At 37.8% G+C, this 23,455-nt stretch overlaps 1 protein-coding gene across 2 annotated transcripts in view; it reads left to right on the top strand.

Annotated features, from left to right (window-relative positions):
* The first annotated feature begins 7,105 nt into the window (after positions 1-7,105).
* gpc6b (glypican 6b) overlaps positions 7,106-23,455 on the top strand; it is an 80,307-nt gene continuing 63,957 nt past the window's right edge. Inside the window, exon 1 of one of the 2 annotated variants that reach the window (XM_005921401.3) lies at positions 7,106-7,667. In XM_005921401.3, coding sequence (XP_005921463.1) covers positions 7,517-7,667 — 151 coding nt within the window. In that variant the 5' untranslated portion in view covers positions 7,106-7,516. The remainder of the gene's footprint in view (positions 7,668-23,455) is intronic. The other variant, XM_005921402.3, reaches the window with a different exon arrangement.

Genomic DNA, 23,455 nt, shown 5'->3' with positions numbered 1-23,455 from the left:
ACTGCTTTTTGGGGGGGATGTGCAGTGTTATTGTAAAACATAACTTTTATTTTACTGCCTTGCATTTTTTCAGGCTAATCTCTAGTGACACACCTGAGGAAACATATGGAAACCTGTAGAAGATTTAATTGTTCAATCAAATAGTAATACAAACAAAGAATTCAAATACATATACTAGCTTAGTAGTTTAATTAGGCAATTCAAATATTTATCTTAGTTATAAAATTTTTAACAATTTGTAAGTTATTCCTAAATCTCAGTAACCCTGAGCTTTATGTCCCAATAAGACTGCTCAGAGTTTAGTGTTCTTCAGTGAATGTCCAAGCAAAAGTAATTTACAAAGAGCTCTGTGAGTGATAAAACTGAATCAATCTCACCTGGAATTGTGCCCGATTCCAGCGGAGAATCGAGAGTCATGTGCTGAATAGGTAGACCTAGATGAACTGTCTAATTATTTCAAATGCTAATTTAGCTGTGAAGCAGCCAGCATTTGTTTATCTTTCTCTCAGCGGGTGTCCTAGCAACCCCACTTACCCAAACACGGCAGCTTGTTTCACTGGGAGTGGATTAAAAGTTTCTGTCTTCTGAGCATCTGTTCAGTGCAGAAGGAGATGCCATGTCTCCCCATAGCTCCAGACAATTCATGCAAGAGACCATATTCACATCTCTGAGAAATATGAATAGGGACACAATGTTTGAAGGCACAGAGATTTCCAAACTGCGTATCCTATAAAACATTCCACATTTTCAGTGTTTAAGAAAAACATGCAGCTGGGAGATAGACACAAGAGGAAATGCCCAAAACACTTTGCTTTCTCATATGCACTTATTTCCCTGTAGGTTGTCCCAGTAAGGAGTATGGAGTGGTTTGGAAGGTTGAGATGTTCATTGCAGAAAATACTTGAAAGAAGGTGGTTTATAACTGACTCTTCAGAGGCACTCAGTTTGAAGTAAATTGGGTTTAGCTTGTGATTTTTTTTCTGTCACTGTGAAGAAAAAAATAGATTTTGAAATTTACTGTTTATTGTCCTCCAAAAGAGCATATAAAGTTTATTGTAAGATAAAGAATGACAGTTTTTAACATGTCATTCCGACAGTTGCGTTGCTTTGTTGTCACTTAATAATCATCTCTCAGAGATGAAAATGTCTCATTAGCTACATTATGTCTTCATCTCAAGAAACCACATATTTGTAATAATTGCGTTTATCATATGACTCTTAAAAAGGTGTGCTGTTTGAATTCTTAACCTGATGAGAGCATTAAGAAAAGAGATTTATCTTATCTATATTAGACCACGGATGGATGCATTGTGTGAAAGTCCATTTTTCAGTTCAGAATTTAGTCTGGTATGAAAAATGCCAGGAAATGGAGTAAAAGAATGTGCAAGACAGTTTTTTTTAAAGAAAAAAAGAATTCATAACCCATCCTTTTTCACACCATTGTGTGAGAGGTCAATTCACTTAATGAGTTAAAATGACATCAATGAGTACACGACCTTCAATATACAAAAAAAGGGAGGGAATTAATGAATAGCAGGAATGTCAGTGTGATAAATCAATATTAAACACACTTTTAAAGTAATAGCAATTTCACAATGCCATTGTGATTCACTGATAAAATGTCATAAGGTTGAAATTCAGCACTGAAAAACACCCCTTTATTTCAGTATTACTGCAGGACATATTGTGCTACTAGTGTCTGCTAATCAGAAATGTGCCAAAAATTATACTGGTATTTTTTTTCCCTTAGTTGGTTTTTTTGTTTGTTTGCTTGTTTGTTTTTAGTTATTATAGGCTACAATTAAGCTTCATGTCTTGGCTATGCAACCAAGCTGTAAATCTTTCTCTGGAAACCATCTCTGTTTATGCTCTATTGTCTGCTGTGTATGATAAGAGCAATTTATCTCAATATTTGCACTGTATTAGCTACAAGATGATTATACTGCTATAGCAGCCACATGGCAGTATGATTATATTAAACTGAATGCTGAACAGAAACTCTGAGTTTGAAATGTGAATGAGAGTTGTCAGCCATTAACCATGCTATGCATTACAGCATAAACAGTTGTTTATGTAACCTGTACAAACATCGCGAGTTTGACTTTGCTTTGACTACTGTTTCTGATGATGTTTTTTCTCTGGCTAAATGACATGTAGAAAAGAGTATAATTAGTTGGCTATTTGGTATTAACCCATGACAGCGTTATTATTCAATTAGCAATTTCTGGTCTTTCTTTTAAATTTTCATAAACAAAAAGGCTTGTGGCAAATTGTCACCAGTGTAATGCTTACTATTTTAATTCAGTCCGTGTTCAAATCAACAGTGGTACTGAAAGAAAGAGAGAAAATATTCATTTTAGCCACTATGCATTTTTTTTTTAAGTTTGAAATACACTTCTTGTACACAAAATTGTGGAAAATGTGACCTAACTATAAAGGCATGTGAAAAAGTATCAGCCACATGCTGCTAATCAAATGCACATCATTATCTGATCATCAGGTGGTGGAGGTTTTGCAGTTTGGTCATCTGAAGTATTCAGGTATATGTTAACACAGTGCCACAATATTCCAATCAGAGGACATCCCAGCAATTTCACTTCAAGGTGAGAACCTGCAATCCTCAGAGAGAAACCTAAGAGCTACATCATGACAATGATCCCAAGCACCCCCGCAAATCAACGAGAGAATGATTAAAAAAAGCAAAGAATTAAGGTGTCGAAGTAGCCCGGTCCAAAAGCTCAACTCAAACAAGACACTTTCCAGTGAACATTGTTTCAGAATGTCATGAACTTAAACATTTAACATGCTAACTGAGGCCTGTGTAGTCGGAGATGTAGCTCTTGGCAGTTTTTGCAGTTTCTCTCAGCACTGCATGTTCTGACCTTGAGGTGAATTTGCTGGGATGCCCTCTGATCGGGAGATTATAACTCACACCTGAATGGTCCAGATGACCAAGTCCAGACCTCAATCCAATTGAAATGCTGTGGCAAGACCTAAGGAGTGCTGCGCATAAATGAATGTACACAAACTGAAGCAACATTGTAAAGCTGAGAGACTAATGCAGTCATACAGAAAACGACTGCTTCTTGTTAGTGAAGCTAAAAGTGCTTCTTTAACTTCAGACAACTGAATCATGGTCCCGTACATTAATATTTCTTAATAATTTTTAGACTTTCTACCACTGATGGAAATTTTAATTACATGATTTAAACAAATATTTGAGTATACTCTTTTCAGAATAAGGACAGATGAGACACATGATTGTATTTTTAAAAGCTTTGTCTGGTAGTTTTCTACTTTGTGTTTGATTCAAATCTGAGGCCATATTTTTAGGTCTTCTACAGAAACTGATTGTAAGCTTATTCACATCAAACAGAAGGATGGTAAATAGTTCTGAAATCCTTGAACATGCATTTCATATTTCCAGATTGCATTATGTTGTAAAGTGACTTCTTGCTGTTATGTAATTTGTCGATATTTGTCCCAGAATTTTAAAACATAAACACATTTATTTATGACACAAAATCCTGTACCAGAGATTTTAGGGATGTAGCAATTAACATATTTCTTTGCTGTGTTTTGAGATGATTTTGGAACAAAGTCTTTATATTGCCAGAATAAAAAAAGGTTTCTGAATTACACTACACAGCCTATCAGGAAAGCCTACACTAAACATGCATGAAAGAAGATTTATATTGGTTGAACCTTGGACGCGACAGCAAATTTCAGCACAATGCAGTGTTTTTATCCAACTAGAATAATTGAGGGATCATGGCGATATTGTTGTTTTTCCTCATGTATTGAGGATTTGGAGAAGATGTACATCTAGCTTGTACATTGTGGTCGTGCCAATGAGTCATTTAGTCCGACACACTGACAGAAATCTGCATTCATCTTCCTGAGATTAAGTGAAGCGTTCGCTTTGCTTGCCACATATTTGATATCAAATCCATATAAGCTGTTCCTTACCCCTTTCACGTTTGTGAAAATTTGTGGACACAGCCAAAAACAACAGTCAGGCTGTTTTGATTCAAGGCATCAGCTCTGAGATCCCAGCACTTCTTATTGTACCGCCTTGTTTTTTTTTTTTGTTTTGTACAGAGAATAAACATGGATTTTCTCATCTGTATGAGGAATGTGAACAGAGCCTGAGTCGATATTGGGGAGAAATCCGAGTGCATTAGGATGTAGGGCAGGTAGAACAATTTAACTCATATTAAAATACATATTTTTTTGTTGTCATGACTTGCAGTTAGGTCAAATATTATGTAATGTGCATTGGATAGTTTATCTGCATTCTCCATATCAATTTCCATTCAAAAACATAAACCCCTCAGTGCTTCTCTAGGGGAAAAAAATCACTTGTCAGTTTCTAAACTTTTATTACAGTCAGACCCTTTTTGTTCCAATCTTACCTTAGCTTATCTTCTTTACCTAATGGTGTTGATTTATTTCAGTTTTCTTATCTTAGAAACTGTGCAGTATTGACAGAGCTAATTAAAGATTGTAGCAAGTGAAAATAAAAAGTCAATTCACAGGTCTTAGCAATACTATCCCAGCTACCATAAAGTGAACAGAAAAGTACACAAAACATAATTAAACAATACACAAACTCACATAAACCATCATCATCCCAGCCAGTCCCCACTGGTTACAAGAGCATCTTTATTACTTACCATTTTAACTGAAAGATTGATCATCAGTTGATTCACACTGTGCAGGTTAGAATGAATGTGTACTGGTGGAACAGATGGAGACAGGTGCACAATCTCTTCATTTGTTAGTTAATTGTTTATGAACGCCGCCTTAAAATAAATAAATAAAAGTTAATGCTTTTAAATAAAAGCTTTAATTTGGAGGTGGGATAGGACACGATGAAAAGTCCTGTAATAATGTTGTGTAATCGCCATATTAAAAGGAAAACAAATGTGATGGCCAAGGTAAGAGGTGAATATGTGGTGCTCTCCAAGGTGCTGTACGTGCAGCTGTCAGTGGCAGAAAAAATGTCTAAGCCTCTCACTTTAGCTTGCACCAGGTGTTAGTGTTACTTATTAACAGCAGCTTATGAGACAATATCTTAGCTGCAGTTCAAACACTGAACTCACCTGTGTATGTGTGATGTGTGTTTTTGTCTCTTGGTTGCGAGACTTAAGAGGTTGTTACTATGCCTTTCTTCACCTTCTAATGTTCTCATAATAAGCACTGTCGGTGTCACAGCACTCAGTGTTTCTCTTCTATTAAGTTCTGTTTGTTTTGTTCTGAACCGTTTGTGTGACAGTATGCCAAAGTTATACTTTTGTCACCTTGACGGCTGAAGTGTTTATTGTTTCGACAAGTAGGTTCTGTGATTTTGACAAGATAATAAAGTTAAATGCTACTGCACTTCATGTTCTTGGGTCTCTGACCTAGTGTTTGGAGTTTTTTAAAGTTGTATTTTAGGTTATCTTTTGTGGGGGTTTTTTCCATGAGTATATGTCCATGAGTTTTCAGTTCATCTGACCTCTCCTGTATCCCCGTTTACTGTTATCAAGTCTTAGTCTCTGTGGTAGGCGTTTTTCTGTGTCGGTACTTCCTGTTTGTTTTGGTAGCTCTTGTCCCATGTGCCTTGTATTTATGCTTCCCTTGTCTTGATAATGTCTGATTAGATTCAGCTCTGTACCTGGGTGTTTCCCATATCCTGGATTACCTCATGTTTCTATTTAAAGCAGAACTTTGGCTAACTTTATGCTTTGTTGTTTCCCCAGACAGTGTTTCACTTTGTTTTTACGTATGAACTCTGATTAGCCAGAATAAATGGCTCACTTTTTACTTGCAGTCTGCCTCGTCCCATGTCCAAGCTTTTGGGTCCACATTTTAATGCTTCTATGACATCATGTTTACTACTCTACATCACTGGCTGGTTTGGGAATGCCTTGAAATCTTACCACAGGAATGCATGTGGTAAGTTAGAGCAGCATATTACTATGTAGTTAGGAAACTTGAAAGCCATCTTGGTTGTGATTAATTCTTTATTGTATTAAAATTATTCATCTGGATGAAATCATTCCCTGGGTTTCAAAGTTGTATACATTAAAGTGTGACATGTCCAGGTCAAAATGTCTCACTATAAAAGTAGAGCACAGAATTCATGAAAGGAACCACTAAAGGATGAAGAGACTAACGACTAATTCTATCATCCCTTTACTGAATGTCAAAACAGGGGGACTACATTTGTTTTTGGGGAATAGTGTTTGACCAGTTGCAAACATAAAAGGGAGTACAAGTGTATTTTGACGCTGTGATTAGCAGTGTTTTCATTATGCAACTTCTCGGAACCTCTCAAAGGACATGATCGACATGAACATACATTAAGAATTCTAATGACCGTCTTTCATGTGGGGAACTGAATGTGGCCTCATAAAGCCAGAATACAGGCACTTTAATCAGTAAAGCAGAACATGCCTCAGTGTTGCCCTTAAACCTGAACCCCTTGGATTTGGATATTTAATTGAAGATCTTCCAGTGCTACCATCTGAAACAAGCTGGTGTCACTTTTAAAGAACTTTCGAAATGTGGTAACCCATCCCACTGGAATCCTTTGCATAGTGATGGGAGCCATGTTAATCCACTGTTGATCTACCCAGGGATTAAGCTCTTCCAAAATCAATAAAACTGTGAAAGCTTGCCTTCTGGTCTTAATCAAATCCTTTACATTCGTGACTTATACAGTTTGATACTACAGAACCTGATAATTTGCTTCTGTATCAGATGAATGTAGTGAAAAAATATCAACATTTGCATTTTCTAAGCTCAGCAGAATTGCCACCTCCCCAGTGGAGCATAAACGTGCAGGCCAAGTAAAGGTTTGTTAAATTGCAGATATTAGGGAAAAAAAATCCAAGTGTAACAGACTGCATTCTATAATTCACATAAACACGAAATATATAATTCACGAAAAACAATGGGATATACCCACAGGCATTTATGGCAGCGATTCAATTTTAAAGTCGGCTCGATATCTTCCCATTTTTAATCCAATAGCACCTACAGGATGTTTTATGTATTTGTTACTTTCTACCAGGTTGTATCTCATATGCAGGTGCCGACCTGCTACACTGGATGAGGCTCGATTCCACTCCACGTTTTGTGTCCCGCTTTTGCCCTGCCGGTGCATCTGAACACACAGCGCTCTCCTCCACAGAGCATTTCCACTTCAACGCAGCTACAATGGGCTTTCTTTGCTGAGCGAAGTTGAGTCAACAAGCCGGGAAACGCGCTCCTTGGATTCATGTGGCACCTTTACGCTCACAGCTTTCTTTTCTACTGCGCCGAGGGACTTTCAACTGAACTCGGTGGCGATACAAACCCGTTGTGCTTTGGGGGATGTGTTAAGAGACTATAGTTGAGTTTCAACCACTAAAAACGACCAGTCATTAAATAGTCTACCTGCGAATCTGCTGCAGGAGGGGGGAGTTTTGCCAGCAAGCGGGACACTGCAGAGTACCTAAACAGTGAGGGATCTGTACAGAAGTGAACGATGCTCAGACTGGAGACCATCATTTGCACTTTTTCTGTGCTGTCTGTTGCGGCAAGAGCCGAATTTAAAGCGAGGAATTGCAGCGAGGTGAGGGAGGCTTCCATCGCGAAAGGCTTTGGCTTCTCACATGTTCCCCATCAGGAGATCCCAGGTAGGGTGGACTGAGTTACTGGCTCACGACCTGCCGGTTACAGCATCCGAAATGATCGGGAATATGCAGCGACTTTTACAAAATAAAATAATAATAGTAAACGCGTCTGTGTTAAGTGTTTATATCTGAGAGGAAAAGTTAAAAATACTCAGCAGTCCTATTGCAACTCATTTAAGACGCTAAATCGTTTTAATGCTGCAGGGGTACGCTACTGCGACTGCACCACGTCCAACTAATCGGTTCCAGCTTTTCAACCACCTGTCACTCACAAAGTACCTGCTGTGATTTTCACTCACTGAAGTTAACTTTATACAAATGATGTGAGCTACTTGATTTCCAAAACGCTCCTGACTGACTACCTGGGGGTAGTGAGCTTCCCACAGCTGTTTGGAGAGATCTGCTCTAATCGGGAACCCACGCATGTAAACTGCCTGAACGCATAACTACAGGCTTATTTAGTTATATATATATATATATATATGTATATGTCATACCGGCTATCCTGCCCTATCAATGCCGAGTGTGAAATGTGTCTGCATGTCTCCAGTAGAGGTTTCTGACGGTGAAAACCAAGTAGGGAGCCCAGTGAGTGGACAGCTGTACAGATTAACTCTTGTCCTGTGAAAATTGGGTGATTAGATAAAATGAAGCTCATGCAATGCTCAAGCAGTAGACTACAACCGCTGCTCACTTCATTTGGCATTGCATGGTTTCTGCCACAAGCCTAATAAGTAATTATCTTAAATATACCTTGTGCGAAATAAGGCAGGCCCGATGCATCCCTACTGGCATGTAAAACTGCAGATTTTATGATGTTTTGTTGAAATCTTTCTTGGTGTTCTCTGGGCTTGATTACACATTACACACATGATTTGAAAAATGACTTAAGGTTACAGCGTCAGTGTTTCACCGCAGCGATACTTAAATTAAATCGGTCTGTTTTTCAGGCATAGTTTGGATATAAATATCATTATGTCATCAGAACAGGAGTATGGATGAGAGGCAGTCTCCCCTTTCCGCCTCTTTCATTGAATTGTCTCTCCAGGTCGTCATTGTTATGCTTCAAGGCCAATTATTCTTTCTATAAATCAGGGAATCTGGCACAAGTAAAAGGCTGCATATTTGATAACAGGCACACCTGTTCAGAGACGGGTTGAATAACTAACTGATTAAATCCGTTGGATCTGTGTCTCTGACATCACAACTAATCTCTGGAATGAGTGGAAAAAATCCAATCTGTCTCTTTCCTGAATTATGTCACCCTGAATAAAAGTCTTTTGATCTTCTCTTTGAATGAGTCACAACCTTACATGTCTTCGGGAGAAACGCTTTATCAACAACTCAGCAAATTTGCACAGTGATAGACATGTCCTCTGGGCTCAAAGCTCATTGCCTCTTACTCATGCAAACAACTTTCAAGCCAAGCCAGATCTTGCCTAAAATAAATTTGCAAATTCCTTTTGATTAAAAGTTGATTAAAATCGTAACATTGTCCTATCAATAAATAAATAAATGAAAAAACATTCAAGTTGCTTCTTAGCAGAAATGTAGTAAATGCAGAGAGCTTTCTTTTTCGCTATGTAAGTTTATATTAGTCTGAACTGATTTAAAATTTAATCTCGTGGCTGGCACACGACTTGTTTGCACTATTTTACTTAATCTCCTAAAAATAGAGCCTTTGGTTTAATAACTGATTTGGGGATAAATGACATCATTTGGACTATAATTGAGTAATATAGCTTATTAAAATATGTGTATTTTTTTTAACATTATAGACAGTGGTGGTGCTGTGCACTGTTGCCTCACATCTAGGGTGTACTGGGTTTGAATCCACAAGCTTACTTTACTTTACTTTACTAAGCTACTTTGGGAAGGTTGCATGTTCTCCCTGCCTATGTATGGGCTGTCTCCGGGAACTCCGGCTTCCTCTCGCACTCCATGAATATGAGCGTTAATGGTTTTCTGTCTCCCTGCGTGTCAGCCTCACAACAGACTACCGATCTGTCCAGGGTGTACCCTTCCTTTAGCTCTAATGACAGCTGGGATAGATCCCAGCTTCCCTGGGGTTAAGAAAATGGATGGATGGATATATTTTTATGAAATTCACTTGGCAGATGTTGTTAATAATGCAGCATTATCTGCTTTTAGCTTCGGCCCCTTTTTAGTTATTTAGTTTTTTCACTGAAATGTCATTCATTTATATTACACACATGATGTAGAGGTAGTGGTGTAGTCAATGAGTGTGTCAAGGGCACGTTACTGTTCACATTTTATGATTTGTGGAGTTTACAGACAGATTGCAAATGACATTAACACCAATTCACAGATTAATGCAAACTTAAATACTGTTTTTGTGCAGTTCGTGATGACTTGAAGAGCTGTTTAGGACGGACGACTTGATCATTAAAGTTACAAAAAATTTTAAGTTACTTTAGAGCTTCAAAAGCTTCCTGTTTTGCTGTTTGTGCCAGTCTCACAACTGCCATCACACTCTATTAAAATCACTGACGATTTAGGGGAAATCTCAAACTTATTACTGGTCCACCTCCACAAATGGTGCTTTCACTGCTGCTGCATGCTGTGCATTTTTTGTTGAATGGTCTCACTTGGCGGTTTGATTTCTCGAAGTCTGTGACAGATGGATGTGTGTGTGGTTTTGCTGCTTTTGATGTGATGCCGTTAGAGACTGGAAAACATATTTGGGAAACTCTGTATTTGTAAAGTTGTGTTTTTATTAAATTAGATTGTACTTATATTTAAATGAATCAGATTAAAATACTATTGAAATATATATCTATTACTTTTTTATATTACCCAAACTTTTTCTATAAGATTGGCCAATATGAGTAATTCACTGCAACCACTGCAATTTTAATAGAGTGAAAATAATAACCGTGAAACATCAGGGTGCTATTGTGAGAGTATTTCTGCACTACTTAAAATGTTGAAATAACTACCACGTCTTCTCCTGGAGTTGAAATGAAAAGCTTAGTACCCCAGATTTTCTGTGTGTGTGTTTTCGTGTGTGTGTGTTTGTGTTTGGGCTCAATAGAGGAACCAGGTCAGGGGGAATGACAGCACTGGAGATGGTGTTATTGACAAAAATGTTGTTATGATCCAAAGCCTGAAGGCTCAGCGAGTACAGTAATTCCACAAGACTTAACCGATGATTCTTTCTGCTGACCAGACCGGGCTGGAAGCTAGTATACTGTGAAGATATTTAAAATAGGTATGAACTTGTGAATTGCAAAGTCTTTGGAATGTTTGCCCATCTTAAAATATGAATCACCCTCTCAGAAGACTTTAATTATATCTGTTTAATTTAATTGTAAGCAAATTAATTATATTTTGCCTCTAAAATCCACTTTTTTATTGCTTGTTAAAGTTAAGACCTGCACTCAGTCTTATCTGCTGTCTCAGTTTCCACTCAGTCGATTACCCGATGTCTGAGACGTGGAGAGTGAGTCATATGGCAGACTGCGGGATTCAATGGAACTTCTTAGGATGTCATATACTATGCTATCATTTGACGTCCAGCTCTGTTTACTGCCAGTCAGGAGATGGAGGTGGGACAGAAATAACGGGTGGTAATATTTTATGTGATCTTTGGCTGCCTGCGCGAGGCAAATGATCTCTACTGAAGCATGTAATGTGCACAGGTCTTCTACTGTCATGTAATGGGATGGAGGGGATTAAAAAGGGCTAAATGGCAGTGCCTGCAAAGGGAATGGCCAGGTGACTTTGTTAGCCCCTGCAGCACACTCCACTGTTGCTGTGATGTATTGTGAAATTATTGCGACCTTCCTGCCAGTCACACATGTTGAAATAGATCTGGGGGTGAGGTCCTGAAAGGGATAATGGCATGTTTTACCTTTTTTACATTTTACTCTACAAACATCGAAGTATTTGTGATAAAAATTGTAGATAAATGGACTTTTGAGATCCACGGGAGTTGTTTTGTTTGTATTTGGTAGCCCCAGGCTTTGAGTGTATAGGTTGCTAACGTAATGTAAATGTGTCCCACTGAGAAGCAGAGGGGGGCACTAACAGGGAGAAAAAAAAAATCCAAACAATCATCATTTTTCTCATGGCAGAGGGGAATTCTCGCTGTCTGCATCCCTATGTCATCAATCATACTTATGGATGCCAAAATGGCCTCATGATGGGCTCTCTCTGCGGGTGTTTCCTGTGAGAGCTGCAAGAAACTGTGTCCTGCAAGTCTTTTAGGGTTGCAGCGCTAAAAGCATAACACCACCAGAATCAAAGTACATCAAAATAAATTTAAGAAATGGAAATTTCTAAAAGTTTTTTATGCAGAATGCACAAAAGTACAAACTCCTGGCCCTGAAGTGGATTAACACACAGTTGTTGTTGTTTTTAAGTGTTAGCCTTATACATAAGTTTTAATACTTTATAAGCTTAACACTTAAAACAGACAAAACATACTCCAAGTGCAACTCAATCGGTTACACAAATGTGCTGTAAATGTAAATGTGGAGACAAAAAAAAGTGATGAGCAATGTTGCAGTAGACTAAAAATGTTTCCGCTCATTTTCCACAGCAACTTCAAAATTCATAAAGCACTGAACAACAGCAAGTAGTGCAAAAAATTACTTCAACATTTTCTGCCGGAAAACATTTCTAGGAGAAATACTCAGAAATGTCAGATGACCGTACCAGTTATGAGGCTGAGGTTGCTGTGGATGCACGGGTCAAAAAAAGGACTTTTATTTAAAAGAGTTTGTGTCCCCATCCATTCATCCATTTCTGTTGCTTATTTGGGTCCAGACTGTGAGAGCAGTAGCCTAAACAGAGTCACCCAGAACTTTCAGCCACTTCCTTCAGCTCTTCCAGAGACACATTAAGTTGTTTCCAAGCTAACTGACAGGTGGAGTCTCCCCATGATGAGGCCCCAACCTAACCTGGAACGATCACTCATAAATCAGCACCGACCTATCGATTTTGGCGATCGTGGCTCAAGAGTTGAGAGTTCGTCTTGTAATCGGAAGGTTGCCGATTCAAGCCCCGGCTTGGACAGTCTCGGTCATTGTGTCCTTGGGCAAGACACTTCACCCGTTGCCTTCTGGTGGTGGTCAGAGGGCCCGGTGGCACCAGTGTCCGGCAGCCTCGCCTCTGTCAGTGCGCCCCAGGGTGGTTGTGGCTACAATGTAGCTTGCCATCACCAGTGTGTGAATGTGTGTGTGAATGGGTGGATGACTGGATGTGTAAAGCGGTTTGGGGTCCTTAGGGACTAGTAAAGCGCTATACAAATACAGGCCATTTACCATTTAAACTTGGTTGTTTTAGTTTACTGTCATGGACTAGACTTGTGTGCTGTCCAGGTTGCATACTGTCGCTTGTCCCATGACAGCTGGGATAAGTTTCAGCCCCTCCACAACATTAATTTGGATAAGCCATTAAGAAGCTACTTTCAGCTGCTCCGTTATTCACAAGGGGTTGCCACACTGGGCAGCTCTGCATATTTGATTTCGTAGATTTTTACACTGGATGTCCTTCCTGATGCATCCCCCAATGCATTTATACTAAGAAACTTGATGGACTGATTTTTGTTCTTAATACTGTTCTCCAAGAGCTAACTTAGTTAAATTTAGGGCAATACTATTTTATTAGTTAAATAGATCCTTTCACAGGTTTGCCTACATTTCATAAAACATTTCAGTCGGATATGAGAAAGAACTTCTGGCAGAAAGACTTGTTTCTTGCATGTGCACAAGCAAGTCCCAACTAGGTGTCCCATTGAAAAAAAAATCCTTTGGTGTCTGTGCTTCTTGTCACATGTTTCTCTGTTTGCTTGCCTTGTGAGTATTTATAGCACATTTCTGTATATGCTTTTGTTGAGTATTCTTGTAGCTTATGTCTTGTAAAATTGATAAGGATTGTTTGTTTGTGCTTGCGTGGTTTATCTATTTGTGTATTGCTTATTTAAATGGAACTATTTGGATTTAAATTGGTACTGCATGTTTTATTGAACAGTTTTGTTTTCATGCATATAGTCTTTGTTTTAGCACCATCATCGTTTGATATACACAATATTTATTTAGTTGTGTGCAAGCCATTTTTTTTCTTCATATGCACTATTCAAGAGGGCTGCTTGCACAATCACCCTCATAAAGCCATGCACTGAGTTTATTGTATCTGACCAGCAGTCCAAGACCAAGTTATTTTATTCTGCCTGTCTGGAACCTACAGTTTATGCAACAATGCACTCCTCTCAGATTTTGATGAATTTTGATGTGTTTGTGTTTCTTCAGGAAGGAGGGGAACTGATGTCTTCAGGGTTACTGATATTTTTTTAACACCAAAAGTACTGTTTGGATAATATTTCTAAACCCTAATCCTGTTTGTGACCCAAACTTTCTGTTTATTTTGTTTGTGGCCTCCAGCAGGGTTTATGTCCAACTTTCTGCGGCTCATAACTCCAGTTGTTGAAATTTTAATACATCCTACACATTAAAAAACCAAACGGGGTTCAGGTGGCAGATATTAACAATGCTGTTTGTTTGACTAATTCACAGTCCATATTATGTGAATAACTGAATGATTGAGATATTTCCAGGTACAAGTCACTTTTTATTACTATGTAGCAGAAACCTGTTCATTTTTTTTCCATTTGTTTTTTTTTTTTTTTTTTTCCATCCATCCATCCATTCGCTACCGCTTATCCTTTTCAGGGTCACGGGGGGCGCTGGAGCCAATCCCAGCTGTCATAGGGCGAGCTTCTAGGCGGGGTACACCCTGGACAGGTTGCCAGTCTGTCGCAGGGCTAACACACAAGGACAGACAACCATTCATGCTCACATTCACTCGCACATTCACACCTAGTGGCAATTTGGATTATCCAATTAACCTATCCCTATTTTTTTTGTTGCAAAAATTTAGTTTTAGTAAAATGTACTGGGTTATTGAAGCTTGTCCAAATGCTGTAAGGCTGGCATGCCTGGTTTATATTGCTGACACACAGCTATACATTACTAAAGGAATATGCTGCTGCCTCGGGGAATTAACATTTTCTAAACTTATTTAAAATAAATATGTGAAAAACAATACACAGATTCTCGTGAAATGGCATTGCAATCATCGTTTAATGGTTTCAGAATCATTTGAAATGTGGACAAATGAGTTCTCCTGCAAGAAATGAATGGATGTTATTTTGATCTATTAGTTCCTGTCAACAACTGTCCAATTAAATTCTAACCTGGAGCCACAATGAAAGAGCCTTTTCATTTCTGTTTTAAGAAACTGGCATAAACACATTTTCGCTTGTCACTCATGCTGTTTTGTTCTTTTTGACCATTATAGGCTACCATTTTGGAGATCTGTTTACACTGTTTCCTGTAGTTGACAATATTTCATTGTCTCTTTTTTAAGACATTCACAGATCACTTTCTGAAAACAATCCTCTGGATCAGTGTGTTTCTCACTGACATTAGTATCAAAATTCTGGCGTTGGACTGCGGCGTATACCCAGTACTTTTTCCCAACATCACATCTAACTGTCAAAACTTAGCCATCATGAAACAAAGCTAACTCGAATGCCTTGTTGCTGCTGTTGGATCTATCTTTAGCAACTTCTGTCTTGTTGACAGCGTCTGACTAGACATGATGCATAACTGGAGTCTATACTTGCCTTTACACTGCTCTTGAGGATAGTTCAGTGTGGTGTGTAGCAAGCCACCAATGGAAGCTATGTACTTGTGCAGCAGAGCTGTATCCTTTCCCTCTCAGGCAACAAGGCCACTGGCTTGAGGACACTTACACTGTAACAAGGTATAATGACCGGTGCCTGTATTCTAAACTGTAAACTGAGTGAAAGGTAACGATCAGTGCAGGTCTCAGGGCCTTGAGGGTCTCTAAACAGCCACCAGCTGCTACCTGTAGTGTGTTTGTGTGCCATGCTCCACTTAGCAAACTGATGCAGACGAGAGAGGCTTGCCTCCTCACTTCTCATTCTCAGGGGCTTCTAGGCATGCATAGATCGAATATCCACACTGGATTCCTCCACTAGGCTTTTTATTATGCACTCCTCAATAAATGTCAAAGCTAGACATAGTGCTACATATGCTGATTATGCTGCACTTGTCATTCCTAAATGTGCCGTACACGGTATTAGGGAAATCCATACATTAATTTTAACTGTAATGATATTGGTGTACTTTGCCGAAGGGTATATGGCACATAAATATCCCCCAGCTATTACCCTCAAGGTCAAACATATTTTTTTATTGCATATGTATACATGTATTCTTGTCAAAGATTTTTGTAAAGATGAGTCTAGTCCTTGTCATGATTTACTTGTATCGAATTTCCTTATTAATGCTTGTGTTTTTTTTGTTTTTTAAAATTATTATTATTTTGTAAAATTTCATAAAGTGGTTAAAAAATGCACACTACATTCCCCACTGAAAAGTGGGTACAGTGTGCATTATATTTGAGAAATTCTCATGTCCAAAAAGCTGGAGGCACTTTTGCTTCATTCACTAAAATTTACCTAAAAAACCTTTAGTAGGCAACAGTTCAATTGTTAATCTGAAACTGTAGTCATCTCCAATCTCCCCAGAAACCTGATGAGCAGGAGTTTTATGTTAAAATGCAAACAATCTGTTAGAAAAAAATATTTATATAAATGTGGAAAACTCATCTCTTCACAAGTTTTCCAAAGCCTTTAAAGAAACAGGTTGTTTTTTCTCCACTCCTATATTTCTTTCCTGAAAAATATTTTTTTATAGTACATTTAAAAACATTTCAATATGAAAAGCTATACCTTTGAGTCAACGTTTGGCTGTTTTATCACGCACGCAGCCTTGCACATGGCATGTTGCAGAGGAATAGTTTGACATATTCAAAAAAAAATATATATATATACTGACACATTTGCTAGGAGTATGAAACCGCTCCAACATCTTTATTCCTGTCCTTTTTCCCTTCACGCTGACTCTCCTGAGGATGAAGAATACCATCATACCATTGTACTGTGCTGCTTTTATTGTAGACTGTTTTATGTCAGTGAGAATTCATTTCCTCTTGAACCTGTCCTCATTCACCCAAGGACATATACCCCTCTGTATCAGCATCCCCCAGTTATTTAAAACATGAACATGCCTTTCATAATAACTTCTGACATGACCCAAAATGTGATAGGAATAATTTCATTCAATTTTTGATTGATGCAAGTTCCAACTTGAGCAAGAAACTTGGCTATTCTGTACACAAAACCCTCTAGAGACGTTATTAAAAGTGTGAAGGTGTGTGGAATACAGCGATTTAAAGATCCATGATGATGTTCATATTCAATGAATATCTCTTGTTGTATAGTTCCTGACGATATGATCTTGTCTTGTCAAAGTCTGATTACCCATTGGTTAAGGGGCCTGTGCTGTAGAGAAAGTGGGATGAAGCAGAATGCATATTACATTGAAATTACCAGTATGCATGCCTTGGGTGTCTAGAAGCATAGGCCATCAGCTAACATTTGCTGACATTTAGCTAATGTCCTATTCTTTCAGACATCCAAGGCACTTAACATACATAGTTTGAGTGTAAGAGGCATTTGGTTTCTGCTTCATTGTTAGAATGGTGATTTACAGCAACCTTTAAGTCTAACCTATTGATTTACTTTTAATAAGAAGGTGAAACAAGTGAGCTAACTAGATTTGGTTGGGATCACATCTAATGAGCCCCTTACAACATATCTCTTCCATATATGATGCTCATGAGACAAGAAGATAACATATCGCATTCATGTATTCATATGTTATCCACCCACTCACTTACTTTTTTCTTTTTATTCTTTTTTTTTTTTTAACTCATTGTTGATTCATACCTCCTGAGACTTCACAGTAATCAGGGTTATTAATTTGCAGCATCTTGTGCATTGAGTTTGTACTTTGCACTTAACATGATTGTAATAAAAAATGACCACATGGGCAGTCAAAATCTTTGGTCTAAATTTGCAAAAAGATACCTCAGATAAAACAGAATTGCTTAGGCTCGAAGGTGTGAAGAAGCAGTTTATTTAGATTAGGAGGGATTTTGGATTTTAAATGTCTTCAATATTTTAGTGCAGAATTGAATAGTTGACAGCTTTTCCAGTCTTGGATAGATTTTTGCTTGGATTAAACCACCTAAGGAAATGTCAGATCACAGTAAGTGGAGCAGAAATTTATGAAATTGAAAAGAATTTGCTTTATTCCATTTGTCTTATGCCCTGGTGCGTTGTATTTGCCTGAATTTAAACAAACTTACACACAATGATCACCTAATGGGTTTTTACCCAAATGGTGATCGAGGTCATATTTGTTGTTTTACTGATGTTTTTTTCTGTTTTCATAAAAATCGTTACTCTCAGAGCATTGGTCAGATTTCAGCAAATCTTGCAAGCAATGTTCACCAGAAGCTTCTTCACCATAACTGTTTTGTTTTTTTAACATAAACTCATGGCCACAATTGGCAGTTTTACAAAATTTAATTTCTGGTGTATTAAACAATATTTAATTTTAATTGTTTGGCAAAGTTGTTAACATAGGATTCTCAGTGTTGATAAATTTTGCACAAAATGATGAAAAACTTTGTTAAATACCAAATGACGGAAGCAATGTGATTTAGCTCTGCCACATATGCTGCATATCACTTGCATTCTGTTAGATGGAGATGATCATTATCTTATTGGTTATGATCGTCACCACTGTTGGTCCCACATCTGAAATATGGACTTTGTTTCACTATTATGCTAGCATCTGGTCAATAGTGTGACATACAGAATTTCATTTGTCTAATGGCTGTGGCTGCTACTGATCATATACTTGTGAACTCAAGCAGTTTCATTGATGAACAAGATTAATTTGCTGTGGATATATAAACCTCCTTAACTTCTCAGTGGATTTTAATTCACACTTTGCAAAACATCCAACAAATGACAAGAATATCTATTGCTTCTCTCTGTATTTCAGTCATTAAACTAACCTATGAATTATGATGGACTGTGAGCCAGATTAGCTACTGTGTCCTGTATCTGCAATAACGAAGTATATTAACTCTTTTTTTTTTTAAATGAAAACTTGCTTAACATGGGGGAATAGCAAATATCAGATAGGATTTTATATTAGCAACAATTGTTTTAAAAGAACTAAACATTTAAAGATAACTTGCCAGAAATTCAAACTTGTTTTAACTCTTAATTCCTGTTGGATGTTTTGATTTGACAAAGAAGAAGAAGTTGCAGTGACACAAGCATTCCTGATCTCATTAGGGCTGAGCGTGTCTTTGAGTGTGAATCCATTAAAAGTTTGTCAGGGGGAACCATGGGACACAGCAGATGGCAGAGCACATATGCTCTGGGTCTCTTTGGCCAGGTACACTGAGGAATACTTCAGAGAGTTGGCCTACCTTTGCTTGTGTAACAGGAACTTAGACACTTTAAAACAACATGAGTCATGCGTTGAATTGCGGCATTTCAGTTTGTGATGTCTAACTTTTCTAAAAGCACGTTCTCTTTTTCCTTAAAGCCATGTCAAAGTGTAATTGTGTGATAATTGCATCTTCTTTATATCTTCTCTTGCCTGTGCCCTTCTTAGATAAATGATGAAGGAAGTAAACAATGTCATTGTATATGTTTGTACAAGGAAAAAAAAACTAAATATTTGCAGGCAAAGTTTAATTGTGTGAGATGCTAGTGAGCTATATTTGGTACAAGGTTGAAGTGAGTTGAAACAGATCTTCAGTATGAAGAGTAATGTGTTAAAATGATCATTTGCTGCATCACTAGTCATTGCAAGGGGAACCATTTTGGACTTTTGATCTGAACACTACATAAAATTGGTCTTTATCAGAGACATAGAGCTTACGTAGGTGTGACTTGAGCAGCAATGATGGGTTTTGACAGGCACCTGTGGAGGTGTTCTGAACAGTAAACAAGGACAACAGGTGCCTTAAGGTATCGCTTTGCTTACCAGCAGAAAGTAAGTAAGCATACAACGTGCAAATATGTTACACAGATTTAGATAAACAACTGCACTTCTGTCATGTAGGATTATCACACATTAAACCTGCTAAAGACTGCAAAATATATCATAAACATGTTGTACGTGCCTGGCAGAGAAGTTTTGTAAAATGGGAACCCATCTCAGCAGGACGAATGTAGAATTTGAATATCTTCATAGAGCTTCATTAGCACTGATAATAAGGTAGCTAAATTGACTGACACCCCATTTGGTTACAGACACTGAGTGACATGATATAATTATGACTTATGATGACAGCTTGAGTAGGTGTTAATAAATCTGTGTGCATGAATAAACCTATCTCATTATAACTCAGCTGTATATTTTTACCAGGTTTGATGTGTGGCGCAGCACAACTGACAGCCATGTACAATGCTGTGAAAAAGGATTTGCCCCCTTTCTAATAACTTACCTTTTCAGTATTTGTTCATCTTAAAGGTTTCAGATCATCAAGTAGATTTTAATATTAGACAAAGATAACCTGAATAAATACAAAATGCCATTTTTGATGATTACATTTATTAAGGATAAAAAACAATTCAAACTTACCTATATAAATTCAGTACTCCTCCCCTAAACCGAATAACTGGTTGGGTCACCCTTGGCAGTAAGAACTGCAATCAAGCATTTGCAATAGCTGACAATGAGTCTTTCACATCAGTGTGGAGGAATTTTGGTGCACTATCTTTGCCATATTGGAGGGTTTTTGAGAATAAACAGCCTTTTTAAGGTTATACCAAAGCAACACAATCTTGTTTGATACTGGACTTTGACTAGTCCACTCCAAAAACTTAAATTATTATTTTATTTTATGTATTTAGCCATTCAGAGGTGGACTTACTGCCATGTTCAATCATTGTCCTGCCACATAGCTAGAGTGTGCTTGAGCTTCAGGTTAGAAATTGATGGTGGGACATTCTCCTACGGGATTTTCTGGTAGAAAGCAGAATTCATGGATTCATCAATTAGGTCCGGTCTTCCAGGTCTCAAAACACCAAAGCAGCCCCAGACCATCACACTACCACCAACATGTTCGATTGGTGTGATGTTCTTTTAATGAAATACTGTGTTAGTTTTATGCCCTTTTATATGGTGTAACGACACTCAAACCTTCCAAAAAGTTCAACCTTCGTCATTGTCTCACTTGTCTCATTAGTCTCAGAATATTTCTCCGAAAGTCTTGGAGATGGTTTTTGGGAAATGTGAGATGAGCCGTTTGGGGGAGGGGTTGGGGGGGATGCTGACCTTAAGTAAGATAAGTAAGGCCTGCATTCCCTTGGGTGGTGTTTGAGGGTTTTTTGTTATCTCCTGGATGAGTTGCCATTGCACTCTTGTATTAATTGGAGTGATTTCTGTAGGCGAGCCACAACTGTTCCAAATATTCTCCATTTGTGTATAATGGCTCTCAGCGTGGTTCACTGGAGTCTTAAACTCAAATAAATATGCATAGAAGTGAGAAATCAGGAATGGGGAAATACTTTTTCATGGCACTGTATGTATGTCTTGTATTTTCTGCTGTTCTTATGTCCATGTGATTAGGATCTGCTTCTTGTTAATTAGCAAGAATTGTTCTTCTTGTCTGCACGCTAAATACAGTCTGGTCCCATGGCTAGATACAAAGTGAAGTACTGCATCCTCCCGTTAGCCCCAGAAAAACAGAGGTTAGGTGTTGAGCTTGTACAGCGAGGTTAGTCAGGGACAAGCCTCTTTGGTTCACCCACCCTGTCCACTTAATATTAACTGACTTGCCAAAGACCAGCTTTGGCTATTAGAGGGCAATAATTCTCCTTCAGCTGCTGAAGTATGGCTTCTTCAAAATTGTACACAGCTTTATTTGGAATTCATACTTGTTACCTTACCAGCCAAAAGTAAACAAAACCCCCCATCTGCATAAGATTTGGCTCAGTGCAGAGGCTGTCCCGAAGCTGTGCTAACATGTTTACTGGAAGAACATTTTCATTTTCACAGCTGTTTCCAAAAACAGCCCTCATGGGTCACAATACTATTCTATTTTTCTCTGTGAAATAAGGGACAAGGATTGATAGAAAAGCGGACAAAGAATGTGAAACTCCATTACAGCACACATCTAAATCTGAAGGACAGCGATGTTACAAAAATGAATTTAATGGCAAGTTTCTGCATGTTTCTGTATATGTGTGTGAGGGACTCGGAGAACCATAGATTTAACACAAAATATAACAATACGAAGTCAGTGAGTGGCTTCCACCTCACCGCCTCATGCTAGTAACACCATATAATATTAGTAAACATTTACATTAGTAAAGTGTTAATTCATCACTTATAAAGGATAAATCCTATATTAATAGACATTAGCATGTAATTCATAAACACAGATAAGAATGTTTCAGTCTTGATCTATAAGTTCACATAGAACATGTTTAATGACACTATTTTACATTTATAAATATGTATTGGTTAAAGTATGCTTAATTGTGTAAATGTGTTAATAGAAGTTTTATAAATACTTAATTTTTTATAATCCATAGTTAATGCAAGCAGTTTTAAGTAGGTTATTTTGTGTCACCTAAAGTGAAATAAGGGAAGTATGCCTTAAAATGCATTTACAAGTGAAACTGAAAGGACAGCAAGTAGTACCTTAAGATTCAAAAGTCTGTTATGTTAGCAGCAGAAAGTAAATGACACAGTTGTACACAGCGCAACAGAAACACGGGGCAAAGGTTGGCACAGAAAACTCAAAAGAGAACAAAACCTAAAAGTTTTATTTCAAATTTCAAGTCCTGTAATGCAGTAAATATAACATCAAGTTCTGTTATCATAATGTGAATAGAAAGGCTAATATAAAATGCAATACAATGTAATTTACCCATTTACATTTTAACTGGATAAAATTTGCTTCATTTAGTCAATTAATGTCTCGCAGCAGACTGCAGACCAGCACCCGCCTCATCTGTAACACGACATGAGAGTCACTGGCATGCATGATGTAAGTTTCTGACTGATCGGATTTTGATGGGTGACAAAGAAAGAAAAAGATTTTCCCAATAACAGTTACTTCGTAACATTTGTTCATTTGTAGTATCTCTTGGGCAAATGGCTGTGACTGCAAGAGGAGCTCCGCTATTTGAAAAAAGCTGAGTGATTTTTCACACATTAATGCAAATTACCATTCAAAGTAATCTTGCAGTAAGTTTACTGCACATGCCACTGTCTGAAAGACAGAACTGTCAACTCACATCTACTGTAATGATTTCAGCTGAGGACAGGATTCTATTTTTCTAACCAGAGACCAACACATCTGCTAGAATCTAAGAAGATATAAGTTAACATCTTTTTTTCTTTAAACACAGATTTTAAAAGTGCAGCAGAGCATAGTGAAATCCAATTACAATGTCAAAGGGGACATCTTTCTTTTGTAAAGATCTTGTGATGCTGAAATTTTTATTTTATCCTGTTTTGTTCACTGCAGATGGAATGAAGTTTATTTAAAAAAAAAACAGTATTTTGTATATCATTTTGGAAAGCATCCTAATTTTAGCTGCAGTGCCTAAAACTTTTTGAGTTTGCAGATATAAAATGGATAATGGGCTCAAATGAAAATCTAACCACTAGGCTCCGGAACTGAATTCTTACAATAATCTCTGGTATTTGTGTTCACAGTGATAGCTGTGTTCTGCTAACTGGCCCTTTTATTTGATTTAGGGAAGGAATGGAGAAAAAAAACTGCTGTATTGGTAAATTTAATGTGGAAATCGAGCTGATGTTTTAAGTACTTTGATGCTGTTGACAACG

Source organism: Haplochromis burtoni, unplaced genomic scaffold (genome assembly GCF_018398535.1).
Source record: "Haplochromis burtoni strain Fernald_Lab_line unplaced genomic scaffold, NCSU_Asbu1 Contig_48, whole genome shotgun sequence".
In the NCBI taxonomy this organism is placed as follows: Eukaryota; Metazoa; Chordata; class Actinopteri; order Cichliformes; family Cichlidae; genus Haplochromis; species Haplochromis burtoni.
This window is presented reverse-complemented; position numbering and strand designations above follow the sequence as displayed.